This window comes from Cotesia typhae, unplaced genomic scaffold, assembly GCF_013202065.1.
Source record: "Cotesia typhae breed Kobodo isofemale line unplaced genomic scaffold, CoteBio_Ctyphae contig_44, whole genome shotgun sequence".
NCBI classification, from domain to species: domain Eukaryota; kingdom Metazoa; phylum Arthropoda; class Insecta; order Hymenoptera; family Braconidae; genus Cotesia; species Cotesia typhae.
The window spans coordinates 3,467,337-3,487,073 of record NW_027423753.1 but is presented as its reverse complement, the minus strand read 5'-3'; the positions used below and the strand labels follow the sequence as shown (position 1 = coordinate 3,487,073).

Below are 19,737 nucleotides of genomic sequence, written 5' to 3'. Positions count from 1 at the left end.
TATTTTACATTGCAATTTTAACTAAATCGCGAAAGAAAAATTACGATATAAAATTCATGACTAATTAAGGGGTATTCTCGCATAGAAGCCCGAATTTTAGGTATTTTTTCGGTTGCGATAAAAAAAAAAAAAAAATATTTTTACAGTACATTTTTTTATAAATTTTTTATTGATATTTAAAAAGTACAAAACATTAAAAAATTAAAAAAAAAATCAAATTTCAAAAAACTGCAGACCGGCAAAGTGAAGACTGAAGAAAAAATGGCATATTTTGGTGAGCAGGATATTAATTCTTCCAGGGACCTTAAATATAAAACAATTAATAATCATTAAAGAGGAAGGATTTAGTTATCGCACTACGAAACGTTTTAAAAAAAAAAATTTTTTTACAAAATAGCGGCGGTTTAAAAAATACTTTTTGTTTTTTTCCCCTGTTTTTCTGCCGTTCAGAATTTTTTAAAAATACAAAAAAAATTTTTCTTTATAATTTATAATAATTTTTAATCACTAATAGACAAATTAGTTTTTTGATGAAAGACTTGGGATCATTAAAAAATTTTAAATTTCTTAAAATACACTCAAATATTTTTCAATCATTTAATAATAATTAAATTCTATTGAATCTTCAAAAAGATTCAAAAAAATTAGAATTTTCCAATTTTTTTAATCGCTAAATTATAAGAAAATTATAATTCATAAAGAGAATTTCAACAATTAAAAATCACTCAGTTTTTAATCGCTTAAAATAATTTTTAATTTTCATTAAAAATTTATAAAAATTAAAAAGTATTAAAAAAAAATTCTTTTCTATCCAATATTATCAATTTTTATCAAAACTTTCCTAAGTTGTAATTGTTAAGCAAAAAATACTTATTTCTTTTTGTGTACTAAGTAATTTGTATTATAATTATTAAAAATTAAAATTTTCTTGTATTAATTGATAATTTTCATATCAATTTTGTACAAACAAATTATTTTACGATTTATTAAATCTAATTTTACCATAGTTCAAAATAACAATCATTAAATTTTATACTCTCAATAAAATACAATAAATAAATGATAAAATCACCAACAAAATAATTGTAGGAATATTATTAACGACGAAAGGTAACAAAATACCTAAAGGGACTTCCCGTAATGATAAACGATAAAGCGACATTGATCGGTGGCGCGCTCTGAAGCGATAGAACCTGCGCGCGCATATTGATCGCGGGTAAATTTAATAATCTACGAATTGAAAGAGGAAGAGAGGAATGATGTGAACGCGAGAAGGATAAACAACTGGATAATACTAAAAGCACAGAGAAACTTTGTGGCACCCGTTTAAAACCAGTTACATCAATTATCTAATATTCTCGGCGATGAGGCATATACGTGATCGGGAAGTGGAACCATTCCTTCAGTGTCCATAACAAGTTAATTAAAAACACGTTGAAAATGTCCAGGAATTGTTTATAAAACAAAACACCCGGTTTATATTCTAGTTTTTATTGCTCATCAAGGGCTTGGCGTCCAGGTAACACGCAAGCGCAATAAGCATGATACATATGTGTGCTAATAAATAAAAATAATGATAATAGATGTTGAAGTTTTGTGATATCATGTGATAAGAACAATATAAATATATGCGAGGAAGAAAAAAAGAGTTGAGATGAAGTGAAAGAGAATTACAAGAAACAACCCGCTGTTTGTTAAAATCATGGCGAGTTCTGGAAGTTCCGAGGGTGTTCCGAGGCCACCGACTATGCTCGAGTTGTTGCTTGAAGAGATAAACTTTCAGAGGACCAAGGAGATGAGGCAGCTGCTGAAAGATGGTAAATTTTAGGCTTATTTATGTATAAACTGTCGATTGACTTTAATTGTACTTTTATTTAAGTACTAAAAAATTTTTTTGTTAGAATAATTTAAGAAAAAATGTAAAAATCAATTGTTGTATTAGTATAGGTACAAATTATATGTTTTGATAACAAATCGTAAGTTGTAATAAATAATTGTTGTTAAACTAGCTAAATTATTTTGTTGAAATAAATAATAATCAAGGCAACAAGTAAATTTTGTTCAGGCAACGAATAAATTTTGTTATAATAACAAAATCAGCTAAATTGAGAGAAAAAATTTGTTTTGAAAAAAATGAACATTTTTGTGACAAGAAAGTAATTTGTTGGAAATTTTAGTATAAATTTCTTAGCTGAAAAAATCAAAATTGTTTTCACAGTAACTTTCTTTTTGAAAAAAAGTTTTCAAGATCCAAAAAAATAATTTTGAATCGAAATTTTCAAGTTGTTTAACAAAAATTGATTTTTTTTCAAATCTAAAAAATTTTTTTCTAATGAAAAAGTTACTGTGAAAAAAATTTTCATCTCTTTAAATAAAAAATAAAATTATTTAAAGTTTATAAAAAATGAATTTCTTGTTATAAGATTGCCCATATTTTTCAAAAAATATTTGGACAAATTGTACTACTATTTTAGATGATTAGCGCTCAAAATTTCGTATTGTAGATAATATAATTTAATTTAATCCTTTCTGTGTATTGATTAATTTTAATTGTACTTTCGATAATGTATTTTGATAAAAATTAATGATAAATGGTTACCTCGCAGATTCTGGGTTCGTGGTTCTTCCAAACACGACTTACTGGATGGACCTCTTCGTCAGGTACTTTCTCTTCCAAGGCGAGCACAGAATCGACGATGACGACCTTCTCTTCTTTGTGAGGAAGAAGCACATCAAAACTTCATCGCGTTATATGCCGAAATTTGAAACTGAAGTTGAGGTCTTTCGTAAGGACAGCAAGAAACTGCCGATCGGAGATCCAGATATTGACTGGGAAGAAACTGTTTATCTTAATTTGGTGGTCCACCAGTTCAATTATACGCTCACTTTGGCGATTTGCACTCGCACTAGCCCCAAGGAATTGCAAGTAAGCTTTTCGGTGAATTTTTAATTGCAGAAATATTGAGGAATATAATTATTAGAATTGAATTTGATTGAAGGTACTCAGGAGACATTCGCAAAAAGTATATGCCAGTCCAAGTCGCCGTCGCATGGACGCCAAAGGCGACCTCGAAGAAATGACCTATCCACATATATGCTTCATGGTTGATAATTTTGACGAAGTATTCTGTGATATATTAGTTAGAGATGGAGAAATGGTTTGTGTCGAGTTGGTAGCTTCCGATCGCAAAGGCGCTATTCAAGGTGTTATTTTTCTTGGATCTATCAGATATGACGCTTTGAAGAAAGTCTATGATGCTCGGGTATGTTTTTATTAATTTTTTTGGATAATTAATCACAATATCATCGTAATAAAATCCTTTATTAAAAAGTTGATGTAACGTTTTCATTGTAGTCGCTTTTTGTTGCTATGGTGACAACTTTGACAATGGTTACCATGCACAGAAAAAAAAAATTAACTTGAATCAAGTAAATAAATTTGAAGAATTTCATCTTCTTGATTTGAGTAGAAAAATTCTTAAACTAAGAAATTTTTATTGATTTAAATAAATTTTACTTTATTCAAAAATTTTTCGTCTTGATCCAAGACAATGAAACTCTTCAAAATTATTTTCTTGGTTTAAGAATTTTTCTCTTGATTCAAATTAATTTTTTTTTGTGTGGCAACGGTCACCATAGCAACGGTTAAATATTAATGAGTAAAATTTGTAAAATTATTGATTAAAAAGGGTTTACACTTTTTTATCGATAGATAATTTAAATATTTATCGAAAAGTGAAGCGTTTTTTTCGAAATTTTGTCTTATACATGAGCAGAACACGTTTAAAAATTAACTATAAACCGCTCTTAATTAAATTAACGATGATAAACATTTTGACAGAAGCGCGCAAAGCGCGTTCGATTTTCTAAGAAAATATAAGTTAACATAATTATTGGTTGAACAATTTTAATTTATGCAAAATAAAATTTATTGCTAATTTATAAAATTTAGTAATTAATTTTTACCCGCACAGAAATGTTATATTAACTTTAAAAAAAAAAAATTAAATAGTGAGCCGATAATTAATTTTAGAATTAATTTTTTGTTTTTTTGTCATTTCTTCATTTTTAGTCTTCTAAAATTAAAAAAAAAATAACCTATAATTACAAATAAAAAATATTAATTAAATGATTAATGATTACAGTCAAGCCTCAGTACAAAAATGGCGCAAAGAATGACATTCGGACTTTTTTCCGGAGCTTCTTCACAAAGAATTGAATTTGTTCGTATGAAAGGCCCTCAAGGTACTACAATTATTCTCTCAATCATATTCTTCAACCCGTCATTTTATTTTTATTCCTACATTTTCTAATAATCAAATAATCTGATTAATAATTAAAAGCTGTTATCAACAGTTCCGAAAATTATTTATAATTTACAAACAAACTAATCTTCCCCTTTAATTTTCTAAATTGGTAATTTCTATAGATAAAAATGATTTTCAGGGAAAGGTCACGCTGAAATGGCAGTGACGAAGCCAAAAGGTTCTGGCGCAGAAACTCCGACCTCAGAACCAGGTTACTCGGTAACCGACGCCCTTTGGGATGCAGACTGGGACGACGCCGAAGAAATCTTCATGTACCGCCACCAGCGCCGTCTTTCGGACCCGAGTTCTAACCTGAATAACTTTGTTCGCGGTGGCTGGAGAACCAAGCCGGACGCAGTGAGCACCAAAGCTCGTTCCGAGAACGAAGGACTCGACTCTATGGCCAACGGACTGAATGAAATCGAGGCTGGGGATGTTCGAGACGGTAATTATTGACCGACATTTTTTTTTTTTTTTTTTTTTTTTTTTTTTTTTTTTTTAATTGAGCAGATGTCAGAGAAGAAGCAATGAAATTATCCATCAAGATTTACACTTACGCTTCCTTAGTTCCCGGTAGTTCTTATGTTTGTACATAAATTATTTACAATTACAATCACAACTACACACTTAAAAAAATTTTTTGTTAAAAAAAGTATCAATTTATCACTACAAGTAAACTTATTTGTTACTAAAACATATTTTTCTGTACTCCCGTATTTTGTTATTCAACGAAATTATTTTTATAAGTGCAATAACAACTATAAAAACAATATAATTAGACATAAATTCGATCACACTGCATGCAAAGCTGCATGATTCCAATCCTGCGGCAGCGGAGAAGGCAGAAAACTAACGAACGAGTGACGAGTTTCGTTTTATCGGGATTTATTAATTAATCTAAGAAAAAACATTCAATTTAATCTAACAATTTTTTTTTTTTATTATTTTAAAGTTTGTTTTTGTTGAATTTCTCTCTTCTTCTCTCTCGTACCCTCACCTCCTGGCCCGACCGAATATTAGTCCTTGGCAAACACACACGTGGTACGATTGAAATTGAAATAGAAATTGAGGATCCTGTCAATCAAGGAAGAAAGAACTGAATAAGAAAATAAGAGTTTACTTTGTAGCTGAGAATCAAGCTAGCAGCTGGGGCGGCCGGGTCGCGTCCCCGGTTTGCCAGAAAGAGAATAGAAGCCCTCGCTCCAGGCGACGTCGTTCATCCTCTTCCAGAGACCGAAGCGACTCTTCAAAGCCGATAACTAAAGACAAAGTTTCTTCGGCCAATTCACGTGAAAATGATAAACGCTCTTCTCCTAGAAGGTCTATCGGTGAGTTTATTACTCGGGGTTGTTACTTATTGTTGTTATTACTATTGTTATTTTACTCTTAGGCCATCTTGAAATTATGGTATGAATTTTACTTTTTTCTACTTATTTTATTAATTATTTTTTTTTCTTTTTACATTAATATATTTAATTTTTTTTTTTTTTTTTTTTTTGGTAATGATTTAATTTCACGGTCTGTAATACAGTACAACGTGGTTATAAGTTTGAATTCGTAAAAATTAAAATCAGAATTTTCTTCTTTATAATTGAAAATTTTTATTTAAAAATTTTTCAAGAATAAAGTAATTAAATGAAAGAAAATTTTTTTTTCAATGTCAATTTTTCGATAAAAGACAATTTAAAATTTAAATAAAAAAAATTTTTGGAAAAAAATTGACGTTTTTTTAAATTTATTTTTTACACTTCAAATATGGAAAAAAAATACTCTAATTAAAGAATTTATTTCTATAAATTTTGATTATTATATATTAGAATTAATTGAAAAAAAAGTTTCATTATTAATTATTCAATTTTTCATGCTAAAAAAAAAAAGTAATCGTGAAGCTAAAAAATTACTTTTGAATTTTTAATATAAAATTGATTTATATATATTAATAATAAATAAATATTAAGTAACATAATTGACGGATGGCTGCTAAACTGATAAAAGAATTAATTTGATTTAAGAAAAAAAATATTGAACCAAAAAAAAATTTTTTTTTTTAAAGTGATTAAATTTTTCAAAATTATTTTTTTGGTTCAAAAATTTTTTCTTAACTCAAATTAATTTTTTTACCATTATATAAAAACAATAATAATAATAACAATCATAAAGTGAAAATAACTGAGTAATAGGCTCATAAAAAAACAATATTTTGTGGTAATAATCACGATGTAGGAACTCCAAAGCGTCGACACCGTCGTCACCACAATATCGAAGTAGGCAGTGAGTCAGTGGTGGCAGCATCTACCCCCGAGCATTTGACTGATGATGTAATGCAAAAACTTGACACTGGAGCGATATTAGTCCACGGAAAAGAAGAACTTCCTCTGGGTTACTCCAGTAATAACGACAATCATCGGATAACGAGCTACCCTATGAACATTGAGCGTCGGAATAATCACCAAGACTTTGACGGTGATGAGAACTTTCGCGAAGCTTCGAGACGCCATCGCGCGCGGCGCTACTTCAGCGACGATGAGATTCTGGGCGCCATACGGAAGCACGGGCTGATTAATGGCCGCGAGGACGTTAACGGGAAGACTAATGGAACCAATGGTGTTAAAGCCAACGGAGATGACGACAGTCTCGATAAAGAACACTTGGAAGATCAGGATGACAATGAACAGAGCTGTCGCAGCGAGCCTCTGAAAGACAAAAATGCAAACGCTAAAATTACTAAAGTGTTTAACATTTCGCATAAACAGAGCGCGACTTTACCAAGAAGACGGCGAAGACGCGCGTTGTCTGGCAGTGTTATTGGGAATCACCCTCTTCCACCTCATCGGGTCACTCCAGATGGCACCGCGATCTACTATTGGTGCGAGCTCCCGCGTCGCCCCGGCTCTCAGGGTAAATTTTATTTCTGAAAACATTTACCCTGCACTGGAAAAATTTAAGGTGTCTGATATTGATTTTAACCTTCCCTCACATGCGTGGAAAATTTGGATATTGTTAAGGACGTTCGTCGGCAAGAAAAAGACACCAATAGGTTATGGCTATTGGTTTCTTTCTCACGCACCAGTGCTGCCTCTTTGAATCAAGACGAAAAATTCTTGAATCAAGTAAAATTTCCTTAAAACAAGAAAAATTTATTAGTTCAAGAATTTTTCTACTTAAATCAAGAAGATTAAGTTCTTCAAAATTATATACTTGATTCAAGAACATTTTTTTCTGTACACTCAAAATTTCAAAAAAATTTTAAGAAAACGTTTTTAAGAAAACTTTTAATTAAAAAAAAAAATTTTAAGAAAAATGCCATAATGCTTTTTTGCTAAATTTATTTTAAGCGCTCAAATTGTTATAGAAAATTCAAATTATAAAAAAAATTAATTCTGATAGTTTGTTGGTTGAACAATTTTTTATTTTCATCAAAATTTTTATAATTAAATAATAAAAAGACTTAAATTACACCGTAAAAAATTTTGTTTATATTATTTATAAAAAAACTCCGCGAAGTGAATTATTTATTGAATAAAAATAAAAAAATGGTTTTTAATTGTTAAGAAATTAAAAAATGCGGATTTAAAGATTACAATAATTTTTTTTTAGTTTGATATAACAAATGAAATAAAAAATTACATCAATATTTATTTTTAATTTTTGTAAGAAGTATTTTTTGATAAATTTTCTTTATAATAATTGATTTATTAAAAAATCATAAAAATTGCCGTGGAAAAAGTTGATTTCAGTTTCAAAAGTGAATTTTTTACAGAAATTTAATTAAATCTTGATTTAAAATCAATAAAACAAAATATAAATTAAAAATTCAGATCTGAGATTATTTTTTGATGAATAATAAATAAATTTTTCAATAATTCTGTTAATTTTTTTTTTATTATTATTTAAAATAAAAGTAAATATCCAGAAACTCCTTCACTAACGCGAATAACGGATGGTTAAATCTTACACCTTAAATTTTTAGCAGTCTGATGAAGAAATTAACGAAAAAATAAATATTTATTGACCTATGGGCGATATCCCTCTCTGATTCCCTCATCGTCACTCGTCCGGTTTAGTTAATCGCTAATTATTAATTATAAATTATAAATTATTAATTACTTTGTCTAATTAATGATCAGTTTAAGAGAATGCGTTGAAATTAAATGAAGAATTTATTATTCAATGCATAAAATCAATACTCGCTGCTTCTTTTCTACATCATTGCCATTGCTTCCACCATTTTCACTAATGCTTTATATTTCTTCTTTCATTAAAATGTTTCTGCAATGCTTATTAACTGTTCAAACTGATACGACTTTACGTTTGCGGGAATTACGAGGGATTGACCTAGGTCAATTTTATTTTTTTGTTTCTCATTAATTTATTTACTCAAGTCTAAATTATTTATTGATTTGTTTTGGTCTCATTTGGCAGAACTGGATGATGGCGCCTATAATCCGCTCTGGACAATGCGGGGATTTACTCAGACGTTCCACTTTTGGAAGGAAACTCGCAGAGCGCAATCCGTTCCTCTCAATGCATTCCTTACATATATTACTTTGCCGTGGTGGAGTATCGCTAAAGGTATTTATTAATTTCAAAATGTTATTGTTAAAAAATAGGTCAAAGTTTTAAAAAAATTTTATAATTTAAATATTAAATATGTAATTATTAATTTTAAAAAATTACAAATTGTTACATTAATAGTTTGGAGACTTTTAAAATAAATTTTGAAAATAATATTGTTACTAAAAAATTAATTATTAATAATTTAATAAAAAAATGTCAAGGAAAAAATTTTTAAAGCTAACAAACTTCAAAATTTCTTCCAAAACTTAATATAAAAAATTAAATTAGGTAAAAATATTAATGGTATCAAATTTAACTATAAAAATCCCGTTTTAAATAAAAAAAAAAAATATGCCAACAAAATTTCGCTTTTACTTTAAATTATTTAGATAACAAGTTGACTATCGTCAAAAAAATATTAAACCAAGAAAAAACATAAATTAAAGATCCGAATTTTACAATTGTACCAAATTTAATAATATTTAACAATAGAAACTTATTTTATAATAAATAAATAGCAGTTTTACTTATTACTTATACGCAAAATTTTACTTATTCTCTGAGTTATTTGGATTAATATACGATATAAAAGCTTATTTATATGTCGATACTGCCATTCTAATGCGTCATATTCCACATCTATAAAGTTTTACTGCAGAAAGTAAAAACGGTTCATTTTTAACAATGATTAAATGAGATCCGACGATTGAAAATAATTTTTTAAAAATAGTTACTAAACTGTTTAACTAATAAATTTTTAATATGACTTTCACAATATTGTTATGATTCTATTTTTTAAAAAAAGGCAATTTGTTAAATTTTGTGAGATACGATACATTAGAATGGCAGTGTCGATGCACAAAAAAAATAAATAAATGAACAAAATTTATAAAGCGCGAAATTCTAATCCATTTATAACGGCTCCTTAAACTTGTCGTAATAAATTAACTATCCTAGAAAAGGATATGAAACTTTGAATAGGCATAAATTTAGGTTAAAACTTTTTCAATAATAATAAATTTTACTTAACATATCAATTATACTAAATAAATACGCTGAAGAGAAAATTTTTAAATAAATCAATTTTTTGTTAAAAATTTCATTCTTTTTAATTTTATAATATTTTTTTTAATAATCTTATAAAAACTTTCTTATTTCTTCAATATTTTATTTTTATCTAATTTTTTAACATTTTTTTTTTTTTTTTTTTTTTTTTTTTTTTCAAAAACTTTATTATTTATTTAAAATTTAAAAATTTAACTAAAAAAAAATCACTTTATCGTATAAATAATTGTTTTTCGCAACAAAATTTTTTTTACTCTCTTAATTATATTAATTACATAATTGATAATTTATAATCAATAATTGCAATTTTTTTCCAGACATACTGGATCACAGAGAAGATCCAATTCTCACATTTTAGCCACCGTCTGATAATTTATTTGTTTTTCTACCAATCTACAAATTGAAACATAAAATAACTTTATGTATAAACTTGATTAATAATAATACACTGGATTTGAATGATAAAATATTTCTTTTACGTTCCTTATCCATTTCCTCACCAAATAATAATATAAAAAAAAAAAAAAAAAAATAGTTGATAGCCAACAGTATAAATACGAGTGAAAAAATTCGCGGTTTTAGTACCGCTAAGTAACTTTGAAAGCTTAAAAACAATAATTACAGTGATATTCATTGCATGTTATAACAATATTCATAATTTACAAATAAATATATCTATATATATATATATATATATATATATATATATATATATATATATATATATATATATATATATATATATATATATAGTTTATATATTATTAAACGTATTAAACAATGAATATGATTTTCCTCTTGAGTTTAATCTTAATCAATGACCTCGATGCTGTATGGGGACAAGATTACTTTGAAATTATGAATGAACAGCCGAGGTATAACAGTAAGTTTCACATTTTTATCAATAATTATAACTTAATTTATGCTTATCTCTAAGCTCAATTTTATAGTCGAACTAAATATATTAAACGAGATATGTCTATTTATATTATTTAATACAGACCAAGTAAGATCAGCGGCCAAGAAACCGGAAACTAATGTTACTATTAGAAATGATAAACCCAGTACGGAGAAAATTAAGAGCAAACCTGGGAGAGAAGTAGGTATGTTTATTCATTTTTCTTATTCACTAATTTATTTAATTTCAATTGAAGTTAAGTATCAGCAGACTTGATTTGATGATGTCAATTAAAATCTCTTGATAATTTTATTTTAATAATAAATAAATATATAAATAAATAATAAATAATAAATAAATAATTTGAATAATAAATAAATGCACAGAAGAAAAATATCTTGGCTTTAAAAAAATATTTTTGAGAGTGGAAAATTTATGAAAAAAAATTATTTTATTGAGATTGAAAATTTTGATTTTGAATTTATATATTACTGGGTAAAGTTGAATTATTTTTGAATAAATTGCTAAAAAACTAATGCTAAAAAAAATTTTTTTTCTATTAATTCAATTTTTATAGCCAAAAATTTAAAACATTCAATTTTAACTTTTTTTGACCGAAGTAAAAATTTTGAAAGTTAAAAATATTCTAAAATTTTTTTTCTGTGCTCAATAAAAAATATTACCTGTACCCTGGATATAATAGAGTGCCGTGGGATGACTAAAACGTTAAGCAAAATGGGGAAAGAAGTAATCTGCAAGCCCCGGAAGACGCTGGTTAAATTGACTCCAGACCCGGGATACATTTATATTCCCGACGTGATCTTAATAGATCGGTGCGACGGACGATGCGGTCATGAGAGTCAGTCCTGTATGCCTATAGAGACAGTTAGTATCCGAGTGCTGGTACAGAGAATGCAAATTGGGTCTTTACACTCTCCTTGCTGGGAACTCGATGTTGATAAACACACAAGATGCAAGTAAGTTATTCAACTTTTTATTATTTCGAGGATAAATATAGATGTTTTCTTTTATAAGATAATAAATAGTAGAGGATGTGGTTTAGTGGCTTCTATTTATCGCCTTCCTTTTTTCCCGGAATATTACCAACATTTTATTATTATTTTATGTTATATTATAATTGATATTATAATTGCAGATGCGATTGCGAACTTATGGCGTCTGATTGCAATTCCCGGCAGAAGTACAACCCAGACGACTGTCTGTGTCAGTGCACTAATATGGACGAGATGTACGATTGTTCGCTTAAAGAAAATATGTACTGGAATCTTGAAACTTGTCGTTGTTCTTGTTGGATTGAAGAAGAAATTTGTACTGCGGGACTTATTTGGATTCCTTCACTTTGCAGGTAATTAGACTTTTTTTTAATTATTTTTAATATCTTCTTCCTGTTATTATTTCACACAATATTGTGATCAAGTAATTAATTTTTATTTCATTTAAAAGTAATTTTTCGTTAATAAATATTTGCATTTACTTATTTTTTAATCACAATATTATTTTCAATGTTGTATTAATTAAATTTATTTTTATAAATTGAGTAAAAGAGATTTTCATTACTCGTGTGTCAGCGCACACACTCTGCTCATTGCGCCAACCTTCTCATAGTCTAATACCCCCTCCACTCTCGCAGTATACTTAATATACCATTACGATAGATTATAAATAACAATTTGTATTACATTTATGAGAAATATGTTAATTTTTTCTATTGATATTTTAATTTTATTAAATTTTATTCTTTTATTGTACTAATTTTACTATAGTTAAGTTTTGGCACCATTTGACCGATCCTAACGCCATAGTATATACTTTATATGTAAAAAAAAAAATAAATAGTTCAATTTATTAACAATACTTTTTTTTAATAAAAGTTTTATTCATTAATTTTTTTAACAATAATTTATTGTGTTAATTTTCCTAAGAAAAGTAACATTTGTTAATTTTTTTTTTTTAATTTTATTTGTTAATTTTTTTAACAAAATTTTTTTTTGTATATTTTTAATGAATTGAGAAAAATATAAGCTTTGATGAAGTATTTGATTTTTAAATTTGCTAAATAATTAAAAGAAAATCGTAACATAAAAATACGTTTGAAAAATAATCTATATGATAATTATTATTATCACTAGCAACCTTGCAGTCACTATGTGACTGCCGTGAATTATGAACTATAAATAAATTAAATTTTGCTTTATTAAATAATGACTTTTGTTAAATTGCATTGTATTTTTTTAACTATTGACATTTTCAAAGATATAAACTCATTCCGATGTTACACTCATCAAGAGCTTTCATTTGAGTACCCACATGCATTTTGATATATTTTTGATATATATATATATATATCAAAAATATATCAAAATGCATGTGGGTACTCAAATGAAAGGTCTCGATGAGTGTAACATCGGGATGAGCTTATATCTTTGAAAATGTCAATAGTTCACAAGATACAAGGTCATTTCTTAATTATGAAAATATTTAAAAAATTCAAAAATAATTTTTAAAAAATATAGTTTACTATTTTTTTTTATTAATATTTAACTAAAATATAATTTATCTTTCAGATGCGGCAAAGTACTTATGGACAACAAAATTCCCTGAAGAAATAATCACGAAGTATAGTCACCAAAATTGGTCCAAGTGTGATCCCAAAGCGAAGGTTTTGACCGAGGATCAGAATCAACTTTCCTGGGTGGCACTGCAGTTTTATTAACTTTGTTCAATACATCCATTAAATTAACAAGCATTTCATTATCCCTAAAAATAAAAGAAGAAAAGCATTAACTCATTTAAATTTTATTGGTAATAACGATTGATGAAAATCTTAAGCTTAATAAATCCTTGAGATAAGCGACTTACGCTTCTGCGAGGTTGTTGAACTCGCAAGGGTCGCTGCGGATATTAAAGAGACAAGGCTTGACAAGAGGTCGACATTTAGCCAGCGTGGTATTCTTCTTACCGCAATCGACCTGGGACTCTTCCCGTAAGTTGATAATTAAATTAAGAGTAAGTGGGAGTCCCAGATCGGTGACAGCAGAGCCTGCGGAACTCTCTATAACCTCGTGGGTATTGTAAGGTATGTCCCAACTAGAAGATCCATACCAGTCGTCCCAAGTTCCGCGGTAAGTCGTACCTGAAAAGTATGTAATTAGTAATTACAATAACGATGGTTTGTTATTCGACAAACGTTTGTTGGGATAGACAGTTGTTCTAAATACGAGACGAAAGTCTAGACGATAATATATGATATACCTTTCACTAGCTTCCAGTCGTCAACAGTTATCGCTGCTGCGCCGTATATATCGTCGATATTGTGAACAACGACTCGCCGCGGTGACGGTCCTTTATTATTCAATGACTCCCACATGTCAATACCATCAATAGCTGTGGGTAGAATTGAATTATTACCACCTGCTACTGTTAATAATGTTGGTAGCCAGTCTGTGATGTCCATCAGCTCTCGGGAAACTCTTCCGGGTTCTGATAATTTTTTTGACCATATTAATCCTGTGCCTCGAACTCCACCTGTTCAATTTAATCAAACATTTTTTATCAAATAAATTTGTAGCTAACTTTAACAATTGCGTTTGAATTATATTTGAATAAAAATTCACTTAGCCGATATTTAATCATTTGAATAATTTTTCCAATAAATAAATTGCTGCATAAAAAATGGATATTTTAAAATTTTAATAAATTAAAAATCCAATTTTTTAAAAAGAATTTTTCGGAACAAATTTTTTTGTTAAATAAAATTAAAAAATGATCAAGTGACAGCTAACTTTAATATCATTATATTTGATAATGTTTTAAAATAAATCAATGCATTGGAGCATAAAATATTGTATTATTAAGGCGGTATTCTGGTTTAGAAGCATTAAATTTCAGGTAATTTTTGATGTGCCGTAAAAAATAAGGCAATCAATATTTTTACTTGCATTTTTTTATAAATTGTTTGTTGACATTATAAGAATACAGAAAAAAATTTTAAAAATTGAAAATTTAAAAAATCAGCCGCTGATTAAGTGGGGAGAGATCTTAAAAAATTGGCACTTGACTATACCCACGATTACAACCCTCCTAACAATCGCAAATAAAAAAAAAATTAAAAAGATTATTAATCTAGAGTAATGTCGCTATAGTTGGAACTACGGAAAAATTAAAAAAAAATTTTTCATAGAATAGCGACTGCCTGAAAAAAAAAAAAAGAAAAGAAACATTTTTTTTACTACTTGTTTTGATTTTTCTGAATTTTTTAAGAATAGTAAAAATTGAAATTTGGGGATGACCGATCAAAAATTTAATTATGGTTTAAATATTTTAAGAAGACTATACTGTACAATATTTTACATTGTTTTGAAGTTGAAGATATATATTTAAAACTCATCTAATATATATAAAGTATGGATAAAAATTTTTTTTTTCTATTTTAAAGTTAAATTTAATATTTAAAACAATACAATATAATTTTACATTACTATAAAGTTATTAATGTATACAATAAATTTGAAACAATGTCAATAATGGTACGATGACTAACTATAAAATATTTAACATTGTTTCAAGGTTAAAATTGGTAAAAAAAAAAACTTCCTGCATTGAATAAAATAAAAAATAAATACAAGCAATATTTACCTTCCCAATAAGTATTTTTAACGCCACGAAGCGGAAAATTGGAGGCAGAATTATCATTGAACCCCGCAGCAGGACCCCCATTGTCTGTCGTAAAGACAATAACGGTATCTTGCAACATAGACTGTTTCTTCAAAGCGGAAACAACCGCACCGACAGAGTCATCCAATTTATTCAGCATCGCCGCGAACCTTCTGCGCTTGTAATCCTTGATGTGTTGAAATTTAGCGACGTCTTGATCAGGTGCCGGGAGAGGATTGTACGGATTTGCGGAATGAACTGCCGCGTGTGCAAGGTACAAGAATAACGGATCACTTTGGTTGTGATTGTTAATTATTTTGACAGTCTCCTCAGTGAAAAGGTCTGTTGAGTACTTGCCGTGCAGATCCCAGGCCGGCTCCAAATTTCTTCGCATGTCCAGGCCCCAGTCTGGCTGTAAATTCATCCGAACAATGGTATGGTGAAGAATATATACGTAATAAAAGATCAAGATGATGATCGTAACTTTGTTTTTATTGTTTTATAATACGTACCCATTCAACAGCCGTGTGATCAAAGTAATCTTGATGACCAGTCCAATAACCGAGATGACTTTCGAAGCCGCGATACGTCGGCGTATAATTTCTCATGTAATGACCCAAGTGCCATTTACCAACAATATGATTTTTATACCCAAGGTCTTTCAGGTATTCCGGGAGAATTTTTTCCGTCAAAGACAATCCCCACGGCTCGGCTGCCATGATTACCTTTGTATTGCGTTTTTTAAATTGTTTTTTAGTTTTCTTCTTGGTAACTGTTAAATTAAATGCTACAATTGTTAAATATAAATATTTTAACTCACTCCGTGCTGCATTCCAGTGTGAATTGGATATTTTCCAGTCATTAGCGCACTTCGGGATGGCGTACATATTGGAGCTACGTAGTATCTGTCGAGAATTACTCCTGTGTAAGCCAGGGCGTCTATATTAGGCGTTTTTATGTCTCCTGAGCCATGGAATCCTACGTCGTACCATCCCTATAAGAAGAAATATTAAAATTCAATCAATTTTTATTTATTTATAGAACATTTAAACTGCATATTAATTTTTTTTTGTTTTTATAATTTCTACAATAAATTATAAGTTGTTTTTTTAATAATTTATTTATTTTTAAGTTTATAAAAATTGACAAGGAAGAAATGACAAAATTTTTTATCATTTTGATTCATTATTGACTTATTCTTTTTTTGAGCTTCGTAAAAGAATTGTATAATAATTAAAATTACGACTAGAATTTAAATTTACGCGCGCAAACGCGCGCTTAAATAACATTATATATATTTTCATGCTTATGATATATATTTGACCAATCACGTTACGAATAGTTTGCTTACATGATATATTTTTATATTTTTCATCTAAATTATAAAAGTGAAATATTAATTTCCTTTTTTTTTTCTTTTAACATTTATTTGTTTAATTTTATTGCGTTACTTTTTAGCAATTATACTTTTATTAATTCAATAAAATACTATAATACATTATAATAAAATAATTTTTAAAATACAATTAATTTTTCAAGTCTTAAAAATATTAGAATGAAGAAATAACAAAATTTTAGGAAGATATTGATTTTTCAATTGATCACATATTTATTGTTTAATTTATTTATAAAGCTAGTGAAGAAATTTTGTCATCAATAATATAAAAATAAAAACACAATTAAAATTTTTATTTTAACTTTTTCAATTTTATGAAGTTTTTTTTTATTAATTAAACTTTTCTTCTTTTATAATTATAAGTTGTCATTTTTTAATTTGATTTTCCAAAAAAAAAATTTTCACAAGGAAGAAATAACAAAAAGGCGAAGAAATTTATTTTTTAATTAAATTTAATTAATACCAACTCATTATTTAATTAACTTCTCAAAGTTAGCATAAAAATTCTGAAATAATAAAAATTTAATAAATTAGCAATAAGTAAATTTTATTTTACATAAATTAAACTTCTTCCGCGAATAATTATTCAATACCAAATCTCCTGCCATTTAATGACTGACATAATAATTTTAATTAAAGATTATATAATAAAATAATAACTTAATCATCGAATAAATTAATTTTAATCTTAAACTCTAGTATAAAAATTTGATAAGTAATATTTTGTAAATATTATTGCAATTACACCTGAATAATTACTACTTACAATAACTAAAATTATCAAATTTATATTATTAAAAAAAACTTTTAAATTTGATAATTACAATTTTTCATAACTATTTAAATTATTATGCGGAACACAATGCATAGTTAAGCTAGTATAATTGCAATAGTACTTATTGATAATTATGTGAAGCTTATACTAGTACCAAGTCATCCGCAATGATGAAAACAATGTGGGGTGATTTTTCCAAGGTCGCACAAGTCAGACCGCACAAGAAGATCAGGCCAATTGTCCGCATTGTACCCGCTAAAAAATGAAATAATTAATATTGGTGAAATTCAATAACCTGAATTTAAAAAAAAAAAAAAAAAAAAAGTAAATTAATTACTATTGTTTATTGAAATAAATAATTTACCTGATTTGGAGTAATTAAAACAGTTTTTAAACAAATTTGCAGTCCCAGAACTGAAAATTTTTTTACAAGACAGTTTACGAGCAAAGCAAAAAATAATTTAGCTGATCGGCATCAAGTGTACTCTACTTAACACTTTAGTATTGAGTTAGTAGAGGGAGCGTCCTCTTAACATTTTTTTTTCCTCACTTTTCTCATCGATCGTTCCGGAGTCGTTGAACTTGCACTCCACTACACGTGATGTTCTCCTAATAATTAAAATCTAATATTTATTTATTTAAATTGTTAAATATATTTTTTTTTTATTTTATTATATTGTATAATATAATGTAAACAAACAACTGTGTATCCTTCATGTCAGTTTGAATTCCTGATAATTCTCATACATTTTTATGTAATAATAAAAAAAATATAGTGATAGTATTTTAAAAAATTTTAATTCATTCAGATAATAATTTTTTTTTTTAATTGAAAAAATGTATGTGTACTTTTAATGTTTGATAGTTTTAATATATTATTTATAAATAATTTATAAAAGCAATAAAATAAATAAAGATTAATTTAATGCATTTATATTAGATAATTGTGTTTTATAAGTTTATCATAATGTTAGACCTTTCCACTTATTAGGAAAAAATATTCCACGAGTGTTTAATGGATAATAAAAAAAAAACTCATGTACAAATTATCGATAATTTATTTTTATAAAATAAAATAATTGAAAATTCCGTTTAATAGTATGGTATACAAAAGTCAATGATAATAATAATTTTTTTAACGATAATTATAAAGACGAAAGACTAATAAAACTGAACAAAAAAAAATTTTTATCCTAAAATTAACTAAAAATATAATTTTCTTTATTTTAAACTTTAAATTCCAGATAAAGAATTGAAGATATGTAAAAACTATACTTTTGTAGTTGGAAATTTAATTTCCTACAAAAAATTTTCTCATTAATTGTTTTGCATTCTTTATTTTCAATAAAAAAAAAAATAAATTTTGCATAATATATTCAACAAAAAATTAAATTTCGATAATTTCAAACTTCAAATTCTGGGATAAAGATAAAAAATACGAAAAAGTTATAAGAAAGTTTTCTTGTTGAAAATTTAATTCATACAAACAATATTCTTATCGATCTTTTTATATTTTTTGATTTTCAAGACAGAAGACAAGCAAAACTATAAGAAAAAAAAAATTTTATAATCTATTTAGCTAAAAATATAATTTTTGAAATTTTTAACTTCAAATTCTAAGTTAAAGGGTTAAATGGATTTCCTCCAGGAAAAAATGGAAAGTATTTTGTCCAAACTTTTTACTGTCTTAAAAAGTCTTAAAAAAGTGTTAAATATTTAACATTAAAATCTTTACCAAAAAATCTTTTGACGTAAAATTTTTTACTGTGCAACAGTATTTTTATAATACTTAACTAAAATCTCTAATTGAAAAAATGAACTTAAAATTTCGAAAAATTGAAATTAATTTTATTATTATCATGTTAAAGATTAAATCAGATCCCAAAGGACATAAAAAAGTACAAAAATAAAAATATGCATAATATTTATAAACTTCGCCGGAATTTGAATTAGTGAGTTTACTAGAATAATAATAACAAAACGCCCCCTTTTCCATTATAAATATAAGGAATGGCATCTTTAAGTTTACATCTTCAATCTTGGCAGTTGCGTATCTTTCTGAATC

The 19,737-nt window shown here is 27.1% G+C and overlaps 3 protein-coding genes across 4 annotated transcripts; 2 read left to right on the top strand and 1 right to left on the bottom strand.

Moving 5' to 3' along the window:
* Window positions 1-1,064: 1,064 nt before the first annotated feature.
* On the top strand, window positions 1,065-10,389 carry LOC141528584 (uncharacterized protein KIAA0930 homolog). 2 transcript variants are annotated; one of them, XM_074244718.1, is made up of 9 exons: window positions 1,065-1,817; window positions 2,607-2,926; window positions 3,000-3,263; window positions 4,146-4,245; window positions 4,447-4,752; window positions 5,435-5,635; window positions 6,531-7,205; window positions 8,730-8,879; window positions 10,247-10,389. In XM_074244718.1, exons 1-9 carry the CDS (start codon window positions 1,703-1,705, stop codon window positions 10,285-10,287), a joined length of 2,172 nt encoding a protein of 723 aa, XP_074100819.1. In that variant the 5' UTR covers window positions 1,065-1,702; the 3' UTR covers window positions 10,288-10,389. The 2 variants fall into 2 exon arrangements, with proteins under 2 accessions (XP_074100819.1, XP_074100820.1); XM_074244719.1 differs by lacking the exons at window positions 5,435-5,635; window positions 6,531-7,205 and having other exon boundaries at window positions 1,078-1,817.
* A 321-nt stretch (window positions 10,390-10,710) lies between these two features.
* On the top strand, window positions 10,711-13,632 carry LOC141528548 (vascular endothelial growth factor A-like). The gene is made up of 5 exons (XM_074244649.1): window positions 10,711-10,812; window positions 10,931-11,032; window positions 11,531-11,804; window positions 11,984-12,193; window positions 13,413-13,632. Exons 1-5 carry the CDS (start codon window positions 10,716-10,718, stop codon window positions 13,447-13,449), a joined length of 720 nt encoding a protein of 239 aa, XP_074100750.1. The 5' UTR covers window positions 10,711-10,715; the 3' UTR covers window positions 13,450-13,632.
* On the bottom strand, window positions 13,458-18,164 carry LOC141528547 (arylsulfatase B). Its single transcript, XM_074244648.1, has 8 exons — window positions 18,037-18,164; window positions 17,827-17,927; window positions 16,322-16,495; window positions 16,014-16,226; window positions 15,484-15,913; window positions 14,101-14,373; window positions 13,708-13,981; window positions 13,458-13,605 (listed from the first exon to the last, which is right to left on the bottom strand). Exons 2-8 carry the CDS (start codon window positions 17,917-17,919, stop codon window positions 13,458-13,460), a joined length of 1,605 nt encoding a protein of 534 aa, XP_074100749.1. The 5' UTR covers window positions 17,920-17,927; window positions 18,037-18,164.
* Window positions 18,165-19,737: the final 1,573 nt, after the last annotated feature.

Bases quoted from the DNA above. Each gene is read 5' to 3' on its own strand.
- LOC141528584 (XM_074244718.1), top strand. From the start codon at position 1,703: ATGGCGAGTTCTGGAAGTTCCGAGGGTGTTCCGAGGCCACCGACTATG. The intron at 7,206-8,729 runs GTAAATTTTATT...CTCATTTGGCAG, and splicing joins GCGTCGCCCCGGCTCTCAGG to AACTGGATGATGGCGCCTAT. The intron at 8,880-10,246 runs GTATTTATTAAT...ATTTTTTTCCAG, and splicing joins GTGGTGGAGTATCGCTAAAG to ACATACTGGATCACAGAGAA.
- LOC141528547 (XM_074244648.1), bottom strand. From the start codon at position 17,919: ATGCGGACAATTGGCCTGATCTTCTTGTGCGGTCTGACTTGTGCGACC. The intron at 13,982-14,100 runs GTATATCATATA...CATACTTTTCAG, and splicing joins CGACTGGAAGCTAGTGAAAG to GTACGACTTACCGCGGAACT. The intron at 13,606-13,707 runs GTAAGTCGCTTA...TTTTATTTTTAG, and splicing joins TTCAACAACCTCGCAGAAGC to GGATAATGAAATGCTTGTTA.
- LOC141528548 (XM_074244649.1), top strand. From the start codon at position 10,716: ATGATTTTCCTCTTGAGTTTAATCTTAATCAATGACCTCGATGCTGTA. The intron at 11,805-11,983 runs GTAAGTTATTCA...TTATAATTGCAG, and splicing joins GATAAACACACAAGATGCAA to ATGCGATTGCGAACTTATGG. The intron at 12,194-13,412 runs GTAATTAGACTT...TTTATCTTTCAG, and splicing joins TGGATTCCTTCACTTTGCAG to ATGCGGCAAAGTACTTATGG.